This window comes from Sciurus carolinensis, chromosome 15 (assembly GCF_902686445.1).
Source record: "Sciurus carolinensis chromosome 15, mSciCar1.2, whole genome shotgun sequence".
Taxonomy (NCBI): Eukaryota; Metazoa; Chordata; class Mammalia; order Rodentia; family Sciuridae; genus Sciurus; species Sciurus carolinensis.
In genome coordinates this window covers 31,350,505-31,368,533 of record NC_062227.1, presented here as the reverse complement: position 1 = coordinate 31,368,533, position 18,029 = coordinate 31,350,505, and the positions used below count along the sequence as shown (strand labels likewise).

At 35.7% G+C, this 18,029-nt stretch overlaps 2 protein-coding genes across 4 annotated transcripts in view; one reads left to right on the top strand and one right to left on the bottom strand.

The window, feature by feature from the left end:
• Usp14 (ubiquitin specific peptidase 14) overlaps positions 1 to 10,848 on the top strand; it is a 42,187-nt gene extending 31,339 nt beyond the window's left edge. For both annotated transcript variants that reach the window (XM_047525896.1, XM_047525897.1), the window contains exons 11-16: positions 287 to 352; positions 493 to 585; positions 1,896 to 2,024; positions 7,420 to 7,480; positions 7,871 to 7,978; positions 10,119 to 10,848. In XM_047525896.1, the coding sequence (XP_047381852.1) occupies positions 287 to 352; positions 493 to 585; positions 1,896 to 2,024; positions 7,420 to 7,480; positions 7,871 to 7,978; positions 10,119 to 10,270 (609 nt within the window). In that variant the 3' untranslated portion in view covers positions 10,271 to 10,848. The remainder of the gene's footprint in view (positions 1 to 286; positions 353 to 492; positions 586 to 1,895; positions 2,025 to 7,419; positions 7,481 to 7,870; positions 7,979 to 10,118) is intronic.
• Positions 10,849 to 12,980: 2,132 nt separating this feature from the next.
• The window catches only part of Thoc1 (THO complex subunit 1), a 48,683-nt gene continuing 43,634 nt past the window's right edge, over positions 12,981 to 18,029 (bottom strand). Inside the window, exons 18-21 of one of the 2 annotated variants that reach the window (XM_047525893.1) lie at positions 17,721 to 17,804; positions 14,702 to 14,849; positions 13,835 to 13,910; positions 12,981 to 13,373 (exon numbers count right to left, since the gene is read on the bottom strand). In XM_047525893.1, the coding sequence (XP_047381849.1) occupies positions 13,078 to 13,373; positions 13,835 to 13,910; positions 14,702 to 14,849; positions 17,721 to 17,804 (604 nt within the window). In that variant the 3' untranslated portion in view covers positions 12,981 to 13,077. The remainder of the gene's footprint in view (positions 13,374 to 13,834; positions 13,911 to 14,701; positions 14,850 to 17,720; positions 17,805 to 18,029) is intronic. The other variant, XM_047525895.1, reaches the window with a different exon arrangement.

Below are 18,029 nucleotides of genomic sequence, written 5' to 3'. Positions count from 1 at the left end.
CTTTGTTATATAAAATAGAATATAACTTTTTTGAACCTGAGCAATATTTGGGTCATAAGTTAAAAACTTCAAACATTTATACACAGGAATTCTGAACTGTATAAATTACTTGATGCCTTAGAAAAACTGAATAATATCTAAGTCTTCTATCAAATTGTTTTTTCTAATGGTATAAATCCATTGATGTGCTGTATGTTCTCTATTAACTGCTATTTTAAAAAAAGAATTAGAGATGTGATTCTGTGTTGCAGATAGAAATCATTTTAAAACTTTTTTTTGTTTATAGCGACTTCAGGAAGAAATCACCAAACAGTCTCCGACATTGCAAAGAAATGCTTTGTATATCAAATCTGTAAGTTGTACATTTCCTTGTGAAATTGAATTTCATTTCTTTGAAAGGTTTTCAGTTTTACCCAATCTTTGTTTCTACCACCAAAGAATTAAAAACTTGTATTCAGATGTAAAGGATTTCTTTCTATTTTTTCTCCTTAGTCTAAGATCAGCCGACTACCTGCTTACTTAACTATTCAGATGGTTCGATTTTTTTATAAAGAGAAGGAATCTGTGAATGCCAAAGTTCTTAAGGTTAGTAATGAACTTTAGTTTTGTTATAAAACAAAATTCTTTGAAGGTAACCTCTAACTTATAATAGTTTTATTTATTCCTTTAGGAATAGTTAAGCTTTTTTTTTTTTTTAAAATAGGGAAGTCATCAACATTAGTCATGTGGTTCTAAACACAAGAATGTATATTGGAATTATTTGATGTCCTTTTTATTTTTTTTGGTTCCAGGGATTGAACCCAGTGGCTCTCACCAGTTGAACCACATCCCTAGCCCTTTTTCTTTTTTTTTTGAGACAGGGCATCACTAAGTTTGCTGAGGCTGACTTTGAATTTGTAATCCTCCTGCCTCAGCCTCCCAAGCTTCTGGGATTACAGGCATGTGCCATGGTGTTCAGCTCCTATCCTTTTTATTCTTAATTATACAAATGTCTGGCTTCTCCCTCTAGCCCCAGACATCTAATTAAGTTTTGGGTGAGGCGTGGGGTATTGTATTTGTCAGAATATTCATAGATAATTCTGATGGCTCTCCTCGGCTCCCCAGAAACACTGCCTTAGGCCAGATCTTTCTCTTCAGAGATACCAGTTCAGGTTTGGGATGGGAATAATAAAGGAGACAGTAAAGCACACTGCATTATGTTCTAGGTGGTTCCTTTCCTCCAGGTAAAAAGAGAGCTAAATCATTAGTGCTGAAAGAATATTTAAATGATAATCCCATGCCTTAGGAGCCAGCGCTATGATTAAACTGCTGAACTGTGGCTGTGCTACAAGTCCACAGAATTTCTGATCCTTCTGAGAGGTAGGCAGTTCTAGCCTTTTGAGCTGAAATTCATAGCACAGCTTCTTAATAGTCTTAGTGTTTTAAGAGGTCAAATACAGGTTAAGTATCTACTAGTGTTTACCTTAGTACATTTTAATGTAAGTTGTTGAACTCGATTAGTATTGTTTCTAGGTAAAATTGTTTTTCAAAAAAAAGTTGTGATTTAACTCCAGTGTTGGGGATCCATGATCCATTATTTTCACAGCAACAAGTCCAGTAATTAATCGTGAATTGCTGCTTCTGTCATAATAAATTTTGGTACCTCTTCTGTGGTCAGTTTTGTGAGCAGGCATATTTCATGGTAAAACATATTTGGAAAGTTCTTACCTTAAAGTTAGAAGCAGGTGATTCTTGAAGTTCTAAGAGGTCTTATCCAATTGCAGAGTGTTCTGTATAATTTTCACAGATTTCATTTACAGTTTTATTTAAATTATGAAAACATGACTTTAAAAACATGATAGATATTTAAAAGAACAATCTATGTCTTTTTTTTTTTTTTTTTGGTTGGTATGTAGGATGTTAAATTTCCTCTTATGTTGGATGTATATGAACTGTGTACACCAGAACTTCAGGAGAAAATGATCTCTTTTCGATCAAAATTCAAGGATCTAGAAGATAAAAAAGTGAATCAACAGCCAAATACAGTAGGTTCTTATTGCTGACTTTCTAATGTTACTATTTTAATCTTAAATCCTCGCTCAGCAGTTATTTGTTCTATTAACCTATAGTAAAAATGGATGAGCCTGCTTTTCAGTTATGAGATGTGTACATCCTGCATATACTGGTGTAAGCCTTTGAAGTTTTTTTTTTTTTTTTTTTTGCGGTGCTGGGAAGAAGGTTTTTTTTTTTTTAATGTATTTTTATTAGTTATTGATGGACCTTTGTTTAATTAATTTATTTACATTTGGTGCTTAGAATCGAACCCAGTGCCTCACGCATTCAAGGCCAGTGTTCTACCATGGCACCGCAAAGCCCATCGCAAGCCTTTGAAGTTTTAAGTGTAAAATTAACAAAAATTATCAAAAATGGGAACCCTACCTCTGGTAAACCAGTCCTTTGGGGGTAGAATAAGCTTAATATTTCTTTTCCCTTATAATGTGCAGCTTCTTTCCTATTTATCTCATGGCACTTCACATAAAATCTTACTTAGAATTTTCAGTGTAATTATTTTCCTTGTAAGATGAAGAAATATCTTTTAAAAAAATTAGATGGAATTAGAGATACACAACAGTCATTTTTAAGTAGATGCTACTGGTATGCCTGGAAATGCTAAAATCACAGTAGTAACAGCTTTGTATTTTATCAGTTATATTATTTTAGGTTGAGTTAAGGTATGGCTGAATGTTGAATTTGTTCTTCAGAATTTTTTTTTTTTTTGGTGCTGGGGATGTTTTTCAGAATTAATTTTCTGGTAACTAGAAGTATTTCAAGTTTTAAAATTCTGTAGTTTACTATTTATTATGTGTGTTGAAAGCATTTTTTAAAAATTTAACTTTGAGACATTATATATATATAAATATAGAATCCCATTCAGTTAGAAGAAAGACGAAATAACAGAGAATCTCGAGGCATTTTTACCCACTTTGCCCCAGTGGTAACATCTTGGCACATCTGTAATACAATATCACAGCCAGGTTATTGTCAGTGATGTGTAGTTTTTGTTGCCACAGAGATCTCTCATAATTGTTCTCTGTAGTCACAGACTTACTTTCCCTCTGTCTTCCTCCCTCCTTAATTCCTAGCAACCACTAACCTCTACTTCTGTAATTTTGTCATTTTAAGAAAGTCGTGTAGGCAGGCATTGTGGTGTATATCGGTGCATTCCTATAATCCCAGTAACTCAGAAGGCTGAGGCAGGAGGATTGTAAATTTTTGAGGCCAGCCTGAAAAACTTAGCGAGATCCTGTCTCAAAAAACAAAACAACAAAAAAACTGAGGACATAGCTCAGTGGTAAAGTGCCCTTGGGTTCAATCCCACATCCACAAAAACAAAAACAAAACAAGGTGGTATGAATGAAATCAAAACTTCTCCATTTTTAAATGTAATCTTTGGGATTGATTTTTCTCAGTACAATTCTCTGGAGATCAAAACAGGTTGTGTGTATTAGTACTTTATTTTTTTTTCTGCCAAGTAATATTTCTTGATGTGGTAAAAGCATAGTTTGCTTAACTATTTACCTATTGAAGGATGTCGGGGTTTCCAGTTTTTGCCTATTAAGAAGAAAGCTGTTAACAAATGTTCATTATAGATTTTAGTGTGAACATAGGTTTTCTTTCCCTGGAATGAATGTCCAGGAGTGCAGTTGCTGGATTGCATGGTAGTTACACATGTAGTTTTTCAAGAAATTGTCTCTGTAGTGGCTATACCACTTATATTCCCATTAACAATGAGACTGATCCAATTTTCCATATTCAGATGCATCGTTTGGTGGTGTCACTACTGTTTTTATTCTAACCAGTGAATAGCTTTGTGGTTATATCTTGTGTTTTCTTTGCATTTCTGTAGTGGCTGGTGATATTGAATATATCTTCATGTGTTTATTTGCTGAAATGACTCTTTTGTTTTCTAATTGGGTGTTTATATTTTCACTCTTGAGTTTTGAGAGTTCTTTTTATTCTAGATACTAGTTTGTTGTTGAATATGTGGGTTTCAGATATTTTGTTGAAGTCTGTAGTTTGCTTTTTATCCTCTTAACTTAGAAATTTTTGGTGGGGAAAGTTGTTTTAAAATTTTGATGAAATTAGGGGCTCAGCGGTAGAGCGCTCGCCTAACGTGTGAGGCACTGGGTTCGATCCTCAGCACCACATATAAATAAATAAATATGTCTACCTTCAAAAAAATTTTTTGATGAAATTAAATGTTTGTTTTTATAGTTGCTTGTGTCTTTGGTATTCATCTAAGAAACCAGTGTGTTATCCAAAGCCATGATTTCTTTAAGGTGTCTTTTAATTTTATTTCTTCCATTCGGTATTTGGTCCATTCTGGGTTGACTGTGATATGGTGTGATGTTCAGATTCATTCTTCTGCATGTCTCATCATCTCAGCACCTTTTTATTAGTCTTTCTCCATTGAATGATCTTAGCACCTTTGTAGAGAATTGGTTGAACATAGATGTATGAGTTTATTTCTGGACTCTCAATTTTATTTCATTGTTCTATATGTCTGTCCTTAACGCCAGCACCAGTGTCTTGACTACTGTAGTTCTCCTTCCTCTCATTTCTTCTCTTCCTTCCTTCTATCTCCCTTTCCTCCCTCCCTCCCTTCCTTCCTCCCTTCATGAACCCAGGGCCTCAGGCAAGTGCTTTGCCACTGAGTTATATCTCCAGCCTAACTACTGGAGTTTTCTAATAAGTGAAGTGTGAACCTTCAAAATTTGTTCTTTTTGAAAGTTGTTTGAGGTTTTTTTTTTTTTTTTTTTTTTGGGTACCAGGGATTGAAGCAGGGGCGCTTAACCACTGAGCCACATCCCCAGCCCTTTTTGTATTTTACTTGGAGACAGGGTCTCACTAAGTTGCTTAGGGCCTTGCTTTTGCTGAGGCTCGTTTTGAACTTGTGATTCTCCTGCCTGATCCTCCTTACTCACTGGGATTACAGGTATGTTCCTCTGTGCCTGGCTTTCTAGTTATTTTGAGTCCCTTTTATTTTTAAGTGAATCTATAGTCACTTTCTTTTCATTTCTTTAAAAAGAAAAAAGGCAGTTGGAATTTAGGTAGGGATCATATTCTGTGAATTTAAGAATATTGCCATCTCAATATAGTATTTGATATAATGTTTTTTCTCTATAATAGGTCTTAATTTTTTTCAAAATTGTTTTATAATTTTCACTGTACAAGTCTTACATATCTTTGGTTAAATTTATTCCCAAATATTGTATTCTTTTTGATGCTTTTGTAAGTAGCCACTCCTCCTCTGTCCTTCCTTCATCTATGTTGCCTAGGCAGGTCTTAAATTCCTGGGCTTTTGTCTCAGTCTCCTGAGTAGCTGAGATAATAACGTATACCACTTGTGCTTGGCTTACTTTCTTGATTTCTTTGTCAAATGTGCCTAGCTGGTATATAGAAATATAAACAATTTTTGTATATTGAGCTTTTAGCCTCAACTTTGCTGACTTACTTTATTATCTAGTTTTCCCCTTCCACTTAGTTTTTGAAAGAGGTATGTAGAATTCGTGTTAATTTGGTATAATTGTTAAAGTCTGTGGAGATTTCTTTTTCAAGGGTTTATAAATCACAGATGTAATTTCCTTTATAAAGTTGTGGGGTTAGGCAAGTGATGTATTTCATATTAGGTTTGTTTTGGTAGTTTTTATTTTTGCAGAATTGATCAGTTTCATTCATTCAGCTTATTAAATTTGTCTATAAAGTTTTTCCTGTTTTTTTTTTGTTGTTGTTGTTGTTGTTGTTGATACTGGGAGCTGAACCCCGAGGAGCTCTACCACTGAGCTACATTCTAGCCCTCTTATTTTTCATTTTGAGACAGGGAGGGTCTCACTAAGTTGCCCAGGCTGGTTTTGAATTTGATCATCCTGCCTTGGTCTCCCAAGGAGCTGGGATTACAGGTTTGCACCACCACACCTGGCCCTAGTTTCTTAACGTGCTTTTCATTTCTGCAGGCAGTGCAGTGATCTCACCTGTTTCATTCCTAGTATTAGCAGTTTGGGTAATTTTTTCCCCCAATTGAGCATTGCTAATTTCATTGATCTTTGAAAAAGCTGGCTGTTTTGCTGATTTTTCTGTTTTTAATCCGATTTTTTTTCCAGCTCTTATTTCTTTTCACCTTACTTTTTTTTTTTTTTCTTATTTTACAGTTTTTGGGTGGTAGCCTAGATTATTAATTTTAGACTTTGCATGTTATATAATACACCCACTTTGTACTATAAACCTCTTTTAACAGTGTTTCACTGTGTCCCACAAATTTCAAGATATTGTATTTTCATTTAAATTATATTTCTTGTATTTAAAAAAAATTATCTCAAGTCTTAGTCCTTGATCATAGATTATTTAGAAATGTCTCAGTCATTTTCCTGTTATGTCTTGTTGATTCTAGTTTTTCTACTGTGTTAAGAGAACACAGGTGATTTAGATTCTGTTAAATTCTATGTGTATAGTTAGGACATTTACATTTCATGCAACTGTTGCTTCTGTTGATTTAAATCTGTTTTGTTTTTTGTTCTTTTTTATTTTGGGTTACTTAAACAATTTTAGAATTACATTTTATGTACAGTGGTTTTGAATGTATTCTTTGTATAGCTTCTTTAGAGATTACTCTTGGTTGGTATTTGCTATAAAAAAGGATTGATTGACATAATTGCCATTTTTGGTTGTGGGATCCCTTGAGTTCTAGATACCCTAGCTGTCTTTAAACTGCTGGAACTGTCTTCATTACCATTATAGTTTTCAAGAACTTTATCACCTAGGCCTGGAAAGATTGTTTAATTTCTTTCATATCATACACTAAAATGAGTTGAGGCAGTGAGTTCCTACTAAAGCAGCTTGTTTATGTAGGAATCATAACTCTTAATGTCAGTAACTCTTTGATCAGTAAATATTTAAGTTCATTTGACCTAAAGTGGAAGGTGGCCATGGCTTAGTAGACTTCTAAAAGTTGCAGTAATTTGGTTTTGCTTGTTTTTTTTTTTTTTTTTTTCAGGTACTTTTCTCCCACCTCCCCTTCCATATAGTTTGATACTGTTTTGGGGAAATTACAGAATTGAGTTTTCCTTTTCTGCCCTAGAACAATGTTTAACTTCACTGCTATATTCACTGGAATGTTCTAGCATTAGTGGCTAGCCATTGGTCAGAAATTCAGGGAGTCTGTTATTGTATTTTAACAAGATTATATATTGTTAATAATAAGACCTCTGGTTTTAACAGCTGTATATGAACTGTAGTTAGTTATATATGTAATTTGTAAGGTAGACCATCATTTTGTCTTAGTGTTTTGCATTGTTAGACAGTAAATATTTATGAAATTTAATAATGAACAAGAGTACAAGCTTTCCAATATCATGATTTCATCTGAAACATTTCCACCCCCAGGGTGATAAGAAGAGTAGTCCTCATAAAGAAGTTAAGTATGAACCCTTTTCATTTGCTGATGGTAAGTGAACTTTTCCTTTTAGGGGTGTGTGTGTGTGTGTGTGTGTGTGTGTGTGTGTGTGTGTGTGTGTGTGTATGTGTGTGTGTCTGTGTGTTTTAAGGTTTTATTTGTCTTGCTACATATCTGTTTGTTCAGATACTGCTTTTTTTAAAGTCAAGTTTCTTAAAGAATAATTTGCCTTCGTATGACAGTAAAATCATTTTTTTAGTGTATACTTGTGGGTGAATATACTTTTTAAAACATCACTTATGAAGTCTCAACTCTGGACAGTATATTTACTGGTTTCTAATACTTCTCTAATCTGAACTTGAGTTATTGTTGATTATAACCTTGCTTGAGAAAGCACATGTCTGTTCATTGCTTAATAATACTGGATTCATCTCTTTTTAGATATTGGCTCCAATAATTGTGGGTACTATGACTTACAAGCAGTGCTAACACACCAGGGAAGGTCTAGTTCTTCAGGTCATTATGTGTCATGGGTGAAAAGGAAACAAGGTAAAGAGGCTGTTGTTTCTTCAATGTTAAATACTGCTTTGCTTATTATAAGTTTTGTAACACTGTGGGGTTCTTTTTTGAGTGTTTTTTTTGGGGGGGGTGTCTCAGAACTTCTTTACATTTGTAACTATAGAGGCCCTGGACCTTTTTTTTTTTTTTTTTAAGGTTTTCATCTTTAAATTTTTAACATAATATACAGGACTACAATACCATTTCAAGTTCAAATTATGGGAAATATCACACATATGCTTCAATTTGACAAGTTGCTGTTACAGTACTGAGAGATTTCATGAAAAAGTTATTTTAAGTTTTTAAGATAATCAAATATCATCTTGCTACATGGGCCAATGCATCAATAGTAACTTGTTTTAAAATGCAGTCTTTTGGACTTCAAAATTATTAAAAAAGAATATCAAGATTATATAGATATATGTTCTGAATTATTCAAACTCATTCCATTTTTGAAAGTTGAAGGTAAACATTCTGCATTAAACATTTCATGAGACCACTTCTCATTTGCACTTACATGTAAAAGTCAAAAACTAAAAGCACAGTTCCCTCAAGACATACTATTTCTAGAATACTTTGGTGTCATCATAAAAGACTACTAGAACTCAGTTATCACTTTTATACTAAAACTCTTCACCACGTCTTTCCTAAAAAGACAAAAAAATCTTGGGAATTTAGATTTCCCTTATTGAACTGAACATAATAGTATCTCTTACTCTCTGGCTTTAATGAAGTTCATCTTCTTCCAGTAGGAACTGTCTACACAGCACAGAATACAATTATTCCAGTGAGATGTATATTTAGTTTCACAATATGATCAACCCAGTAGTGCCATACAATGTTTTCTGCAGGTAAAAATGCTAGGGAAGGCCACAGTGGACAGTGCCAGACATTGAGTGCAGATTATAGGTACCACTGAGGGCCAGAGGAGACCACAGATTTCAGTCTTTGCTCAGCAATGGAAAAAAAAAAATCTACAGAATCATAAGAATAGAAGTATATAATTCCACTGTTGATAATGTAATTTTCCAGATACTGTTTCTTTTGTTAAATGGGCAAACTAGCTTAACTTAAATTTAGAGAATAGAATCAGAATATGAAAGATTTTCCTTGTTTCCTTATCAAAGGAATGCACTAGGATTAGCTGGAGAATCTTTCTGGTTCCTCTATCTATAGGTCAGCCAAACCCCCAGGATCTCTGTAAAACAGGCCGATGCCACCCACAAATCTCAAAACTTCTCTAGCATATTCTCCTATAATTGGAGCACACAGTGAACACTGGTGGCTGCTTTGAACACAGCTAGCCAGACAGGTCTCATTTGGGTTAAAACTTTGGAACCCACAGCAGTTTAAATTTCTCTGCCATTTTGAGCACTTGCTGTATTGTTCCAACCAACCTCCAGAAACTGACTTGTGTAGAGCAGGTTGAGGGTGCACAGGCAGTTCTTGGAACACTTGAAGCCCCTGCAAATCATCTTGGGGCCTGAGTTTGCCAGCAGCTTCAGGTAAATTCCCCTCTGGGACCTTCCGGGTAACCACTTTCTTGTTGCCTTTGGGGCCTGGCCAAGGCAAAATGGCAGCGCCAATGCTGGTTGGGAACTGGGGCTGTAGTGCCCAGCACACCTGTAGCCTCACAGACTTGCTCTCTGGACTTTTATGAGGTTTATACCTCCTAGTATTTTTAACATTAGCAATTAAAGCTGAGACATTTAAAGTAATAAACTCATCTTATGTAAATAGAAATAACATGGTAAAAATGACATTATTCAAAACAAAAGAATTAGAAATGTTATTTACATTTTTTTGTCTGTTCCTTATCTGGCTTAATGGAAGACAGCTGGGTTCTCATCTGTTTCTACATTCAGTCTGTTGCACTATCACACATCATGTGGCATCTGGAGACTCCAAAGTACACTTGAGAGAATGAGGGTGAAAAAGGGAAATAATGCTTTAGTGGTAATATTAACATAGTTTTGATGTCATGGAATCCCTGTGTGGTCCCTGGGCACTTGGAGAGGTGTTGGCAGGCGGGTGGAGTACTGTGCGTGCATGAAATTAGTACTGTTTTTGCAGTGGAATGCTGAAAAGAATTGGCTATGATGTTGTTTTTTTTCTTTTTCTTGTTATTCAGATGAATGGATTAAGTTTGATGATGATAAAGTCAGCATCGTAACACCAGAAGATATCTTGCGGCTTTCTGGTGGTGGAGACTGGCATATTGCTTATGTTTTACTTTATGGGCCTCGCAGAGTTGAAATAATGGAAGAGGAAAGTGAACAGTAATCTCCAATTTAGCTATTTATGCCTAGGTGTGAAATAAATGTTTTTTGTTCATCATTTCTATAATCCAGAGCTTTAGAGGAAGACATTTAGGTGGTTTTATCTGTTTCCCCCTCATGTGGAACAAGAGAGGGCAGAAAGAGACCACTTGTGCATCAACCTAAAATTACAGAAAAGAAAATTACCTTTGGATTGTGCTGCCCTGTATAAAGGTGGCTGGAAGACATTTATTTAAAAGTTATTTCTTGCATTGATTAAAAAATAATTAGTTGAAATGCCTTTCACCCATTACCTTCTGCAATTTTTCTTGCCTTCTCAGCCCAAGATTGAGCAGTTTATCGCACACCTGTTACTATTCTTTGTTGTTCTTGCATGGTTCATATCGCCATTCAGTAGCTGCCCATCCTTTGCCTTATCTAACAAACATTTTCCCAGGAAGGTGGAAAAGGAAGTGTTGCTCTCATTGTGTAACAGTGCTGCTGTCCACGTCCCATGGAAACATGGGTGCAATCAAGTATTTGTCCAGCCTGACTGTTGCTGGCTTTTCATAACTTTAAAATAAATTGTGATCAATAATAGTACATTTGATTATACCTTTATTATTGTGTCTCTCTCTGATGTACTATGGTTTGTACATTTAACTTTGCAATGGTTTTGTAGTAATCAACCTTAAAAAAATGTTGACAAGCTCCGGTTGCTTATTTTTAGAAAATAAGGATATTTAATAAAAAAAAAAAAAAAAAAGGAGGGATTAACAGCTTTTGACCTCAAGTCTTTTGTCTTTGAGTGTTGGAGTTTGGCTAAAGATTCAAATGGTTATTATTAAATAACTTCTGAAAATGGTTAATATTCTTGTGCTGTTAAAGCATCATTTAAAATACTTCTCTTGGGCAAATAGTTCAGTGGTAGAACACTTATATAGCATGTGCACAGCCCTGGGTTCAGTTCCCAGAACTACCAAAACCAAATAAGACTTTGCCCATATTCCCTTTAAAAACCAATACAAAGTTGTAAAAGTAATGGATTTTTTTGGGTGCCAAATGCAATGATGTCACCAGATTCATTCGTTGGCTCGTTTGGTTTGTTTTTAACTCTCATTAATTCCCAAAGTCTTAATGTCCATCTCAAAATTTAAAGTCAATGGTAGGAAACACCAAGAGTACGGGGGTGTTTGAAGATGATCAGTTTCTTAAATTTTAAGTCTAATTAGTTTCAGGAATCTTAAGGAAATGATAAAATATGAACGTAATTGTCTGATTTTGAGTCAGGAATTTATAATGAAATTTGGGGATTATCATGATATCTCATTTTTCCTATGTTGCTTTGATGCTCTGCAGGGCAGAACATTGGTAACCATTAAGGTTCCTAGAGAATAATGGCCACTCTTCTCTTAAATCTGAGCAATGTGATGTAACCTAATACTAGGGGACAAAATAAGCATTTCAGGGATACTCATTTGTAAATAGTTTCCTCACCTAAACTCTTTTGATTATTGGCAATCAATACTTTTTACTTTGGCTGGGGGAGGGGTGGTAAAGAACAAGAAGGGTGAGGATCCTAATTGTAATGATTTGTGTTTGTATGATGCCTGTGTCTTTTTTATTCATTGTCTCATTTGGTCAGAACAGTTTTGGAAGGAATAAATTTAGCAATTAAAATTTCTGACCTGCTGGATGGATGCTGAAGCTACTAGACCTGGCGAGGTAGATTCGCCTTGTATAGACTGTATTAGAATTTCAAAAACTGTTCATGTCCTTGTCACTATAAAAAGCTTGATTGCATTTTATTTGATCTAAAAAAGCATTATTCCAAAAGTATTCTTAAAGTACTATGTTTTAACTAGTAAGGCTATTTTAGAATTCTGCCTTGCATAGAAGGTCTTTGAGAAGGGAGTATGTTTAAAAAAAAATCTTATTTCCTGAATGTGCCTTATTTGCTATGCCACTAACACTGAGGCCATTTTGACATTGGAGCTGTGCTACGTCACTGCTTGACTAATGGAGGCTCAAGCAATAACATGTCCAGTAATTTGCTCTCAGTAGCCCTTCTTTAGGATCAACAATGACGACCTGATTTTAGAGCCCTTGAGATGCTTATGTGGGAATAGTAAAAATAGTGCCATCTTTAGCCATTACTACATAGTGCTTTCACATACATCTCATTTGAACTTCACAATAATCCTTCAGATAATGTAGAGGTCAAATGAAGGCTAAAAAAGTAAGGTTTTAGACTTCATTTCTTTTAAAGTTGGGACTTGCAAGCATTTTCTCTAATAGACCAGAAAGTAAATACTGTAGGCTTTGCAGGCCAGAAGCTGTCTGTTGCAACTACTATGCTGTTGTAGTGTGACAGGTGCCATAGGCACAAGAAGTGAGCATGGCTGGACACCAGTAAAATTGCAGTTGTAACACCTGGTGAGTAGACCACTGTTTGCTGATCCTCTGCTTCAAAATATGAATAAATGAAAACAGGAGCTTTTTGAAATTGTCATACTGGGATTTCAGAATAACTAAATTTTATAATAACTTCTAGCAGCATGCAGGAAACTAATTTTCATTATATATACCTTAACAAAATATAGTTTGTGATCTTGCATTTTGGCCATTTTCTCAGCCCATCCTTCCCCTCCTTCAAACCCTGAGCCAATGTGTGTGCTATTGATATTGGAGCACCAGCCAACTGTACAACTGTTATAAAAATGTTTATTGTTTACCAAAACCAGTGGACCTCTTATCAAATGCTGCTTGGTAACAAAATCTTATCACAGTTTTAATAAAAAAAAAAAAAAAAAAAAAAAGAGAAGAAAGAAGCTAACTATTTGTCTCATTGTCATTAGTTAGACTTTCTGCAAGGTCACTTAATCCAGACTTGTTCAGTGCATTAATCAGATTATCAGGTGTTGCATGTATTCCCTCTTGATCTTGCCAGGCAACTAGGAGCTGCTTAGCTCTCATCTTCATGTCTTCACTATCACATTCAATCTGCCTAATTTCCGAGTCTTTCATTTCCAAGTAGGGAGCCAGAATCTTCCATTGTTCACCCAACTTGTTGGCAAATACCTCTATTTGTTCCCCTGTTACAGGTTTATCTCGCCGAACATCAGGACCTAGAAAACATAGAAAATATAAACTATGTACAAAATACAATGACATGTGCAATCCTAAGTATACAAAAGAACTGGAAAGCTTAGGGGCCACTGAGTTACTATGTTTAGTAAGCTTTATTTTGAAATAATTTTTTATATTTTCCATGGGTTGAATACCCATTACAATCATGATCATTTGATCAATAAATCTAAAACTGTTTCCTCTATTGTAATTATGATGATGATCTCTGAAATGAACTGCTTTCCTTCAGTTCTTAATAGAGGTATGGTATTTTGTCTTAAAAATATTGCCTCCAAATTTTATTGCATAAAATTAAATGTTTCAAATTCCTTACTAAAGTCAGAAGCAGAGCTAACTTGGTAGAAGTTGAGAAGTAGATCAAATCAAATAACGTACCTCTCAACCAAGAACCCCAATCTTTTCCAATTTTGTAAAATAGCCAAGAAAATTCAATTCTTACTTTCATTTTCCTTCAGTAAAGCATCATTATCTTCCTCATCTTCATCCTCACCTGTTTTTATTTCTTCAGAAGGTGGCTAAAAATGAGAAAGAAGAACATTTAAAAGAATGCCAACTTCTGAAGTAAGACAGCTGCAGATGCTCTGGGTAAGAGTGGTTGTGAGAATCTGAGTTCTGGGCTTCAAAGCCTCACTCCTGAGAGCATTAAATGTGAATGTCAGGTAAGAAGCTTAGTGGGACATTCCTCACCTACAGGAGGAGTGAACTTGGGCGAAAACCTAACAGTTGGAAAGGGATCCCCTGACCCTTTCTTCAATGTGGGCAGAAGGGAGGCGGTACAAAGCATGGTAAGCTGATTTGCAAATACCTGAGGTTTAGTAAGTGTGGTCTAAGGGACGACTGTGAAGCAACAATTGTCTTTGAGTAATTTTATTAGATTTTAGGCACACAATATCATTGTAACCACATTTATTACAATAATCCATTAGAAAATTATACAGAAGATAGAACAGATTAGAAAAATAGGCTAAGTTCTAAGTTCCCTACTGCCATTCCTTAGACCCTGTCTTGGATAAGAGAGAATACACTAGTAAACAGGAAAAGTTCATTTCTGAGTTTACAGGTGAATAGTAGTTTGCTCAAAGTACTGCAAACTTGCTTTACATGCTATACAGTAAATTAGTTACTTTATCAGTTTATGTATTTCCAGTAAACATGTATACTCAAATACATTTTTATTCCATTCTAAATTAAACAGTGGTTTGTGGATCACTTTAATCACATAATAAATTCAGTTCTTTGCTCAGAGATAGTTTTAAAAGAAGATAATGTCAACTAAGGTATGAAAAGAAAATAATCTGTTACTTACTGGTAATTCCTTGGCTAGCTTTATTACCATGTTTTCAAGATATTCTGGCAAGCTTTTAAACTGCTGGTTGGTTGGCTGGAAAAAGTGAGGGCTTCTCCGTGCTAATAGTCTCAGGGCTCTCCAACCATAATTTGAATTGTTCACAGCTCTATAAAAAGAGATGTCATTCCTATAATTTATAGTTTTCTATTTCTGTATTCCCTTCTACTTGAGAGTAAAATTTCATGTGGCAGAACTATTAAGTAAATGCTCAAAGTACCATTCTTTTCATTGTAGTCCTGTATCTAAAAGACCTTTCAGTATGCAGTCCACATAAAAGTAACAGAAACTAACCTCTGGAGAGGCAGGCTCATGTGCAGCAAACACATTTTCAAAGTTTACATGTAGTTTACTTAATTTTTTACAAGTCTATGAGTGACGTATTGGGTCCCCAGTCCTGGCGAGGTTATAGGTAGGATGGGAATTATCCCTAAGTTATTTGGAAAAAAAGTAAATTTATAATAGGTACCCATGTTCAATTGATTTGATATCCATACTTGCAAAGTCACAGATGCAAGTTTAGAATACTTTCTAAAATCAACACTGAGTTTTGATTGTTAATTTAGTACAGGTTGAGCATCCCTCATCCAAAAATATGAAATGCCCACAAATCTGAAACTTTTCAAGTGCCTCAATGTTCGACTGGTATGGCCTACTCCAATTCTGAAAAACTCTGAAACCTGAAGCACTTCTAGAAGGTCTCAAACATTTGGATAAAGGATACTCAAGCTGGATTTGGTTTTCTATTTATGTAACAACTAAAGTTCTAATTCACATATTGCCCACCTCAACGAATAAAAATAGCTTGATTTTAAAAGAGAATTATGTCATTGCTTACTATGTTAGCTACTGGATAAGAATCATGAACTACTTCCCAGTGGTATGTAGCAGTAAATGGTTCACAACGAGGTAAACAGAAACCTCTAAGAAATTCTAAAGTAAATACTCCAGAAAAAGGCAAAGCTGCAGAAAACTCGAAAGCACACATTTATTCCATTTGGTTTTTGGAAGTCTTCCCTCCCCCATCTCCTAACTTCACAGATTAGCAATCTCGTTTATTTGGTCATATTTTATAAATGAACCTAAATTCCCTTTGGGATATTCTTGTACCACTGAAGACCTGCAAAACTATCCCTAGACGGTGCACTCTTCCCAAGTTAACACCAACCATGAAGCTTTGCCTTCCTTTCTGACACACCTGTTTTAGCCATTTGATTCTTTTAAGCACTTTCAAAATTCCCCGTCAATTATACACAAAAGTTTCATTTCCCACAGATCTACAGTCATTCAAGTTCTTAAACCAATTCTAGAGAACTATCACTATCTACTTTATCCTATGTAAAATAGATAATATTCTTTTAATCAACAAATCCTTATTGAGCCAGGCACTCGTGAGTTGTGGAGGCAGGTCATTCACCATGTGTATCCTGAGCACCTGGGTGGAATAACACTGCAGAGAAGAGCAGGAACCGGACACCAGAATGACTTCCTTAGCTCTGCCATTTACTAGCTGAGAACTTCTCAATAGAAAAATTTTACCTCAGAGCCTTAGTTTACTTAACTGAAAAACCATGTGAGGCAGGTACTTAGTACCTGGCACACAGTAATGAGGAATGGGTTGGCAAGCATCATTATTCATAAACACACAAGGTGTAGGACAATTTTAGATAGTGGTAAGGATGAAAAAAACCCCATGAGAATGAGAATTTGAGAGTGGTTATGTGCTGTGAACTAAACATGGGAACGCAGACAGTGGACTCTTGGGGAGGAGCGCATCTGCGAGCAGGCACTGAGGTAAAGACGTTCACGAAGGCAGGATGGTATATGCAAAGTCCAAAGGGAAAAACCTCAGAGGCAAAGAGACAGGGCTGGTGTGGTTAAAAGCTGAGGGGAAAAAAAAGAACAAAGATGTAGCTAGAGAGGCAGATCTGAGACAGACCAAGGAGGCCTAAAGGCCAGGAAGGAGTATGGAATAGGTGCTCAGTATTTAAGATCTTAAGCATGAGACTGGAGTTGTGAATTTATTTGAAAGATCACTGATGCACGACTAGTTAAGTAGTCACAGTAACTAAACAATCATCACAAGGTCACAACAATTATGAATTGTGAGTGCCATTTTGAGTACCAAATACACAGTTCAAAGTGAAATACCTAATTCTCAGAATAAACCTGTGAAATGAGTACTACTTAACTGATGAGGAAAGGAGGATAAAGGCTATTAAATGTACCCTAGTTGCTCAAGCAAGTCAGGGATGCAGGGCATGGGAACAAGGGCCTCGATAAGAGGGCCCTGGCCTTTAAATCACAACTCCACAATACCGACACCGTGGACCTGAAGTTATTCCAAAATCTGAGTTAAGCAATGGAAGAGCCAGCAATGGAGACTGAGGTGGAGGGGCAGTGAGATAGAAGTAGGAGAGTAGTTTCCTGGATACCCCAAGAAAGGAACATCCAAACATGGACAGGTCAAATGGCAAATGCTGCTGAGAGAGGTGACCTTGATGTGAGCTACTTCAGTGGTGTGACTGGGAAGACAGCCCTGTTGGAGTGGGCTGACCAGAGAACAGAAGGTCAGGCAGCGAAGGCACGAATGATATCAGGTGCTGGAACAGAGAACAGAGGTGACAGCTGGAGGGGCATGTGGGATGGGGGGCAGATTTCTTACATTTTGAAACAAAGGTTATTCCAAATCATGTTTGATAGTCAACAGGAATAATCCTTGGCTGGAGGATAGCTCGGTGGTAGAGCATTTGCCTAGTATGTGTGAGGTTCTGGGTTCAATGCCCAGGACGCCCCCACCCATACATAGAATAATCCTTAAAATAAGGATGTGTAGTAATGTGAAATTGGCACATAAATTCACCTAAGAAGAAAAGTACTACTCTATAGATTAATAAGGCTCCCAAGTATACATATAATTCCTAAAAAAAAAAAAAATACTGTAGGAAATTAAAATTAGCTGATGAAAATCATTACTTACTTATATTCATTTTCAACCATATTTTCAGGGTCTGCTTGTTCAATGGCTTCTTCAAAGAACTCCTCCAAAGTTGGCATATATTCCCTGGGCATTACAAAGTAATTAATGAGGACCATGCATTAATAATACTCATAAAATGGTGGCAATAAAAGATTCTAATAGTGCCCTTATGTTATAGTTAGGAACTTAAACTTAGGGACTCAGATTTTTAAGGAGGCAAAAAAGACTTAAAATTAAACTCTCAAAGGGAACAAAAAAGAGATAGTCTGATAACTATACAATGTTTTATATTACTACACATTATAAATG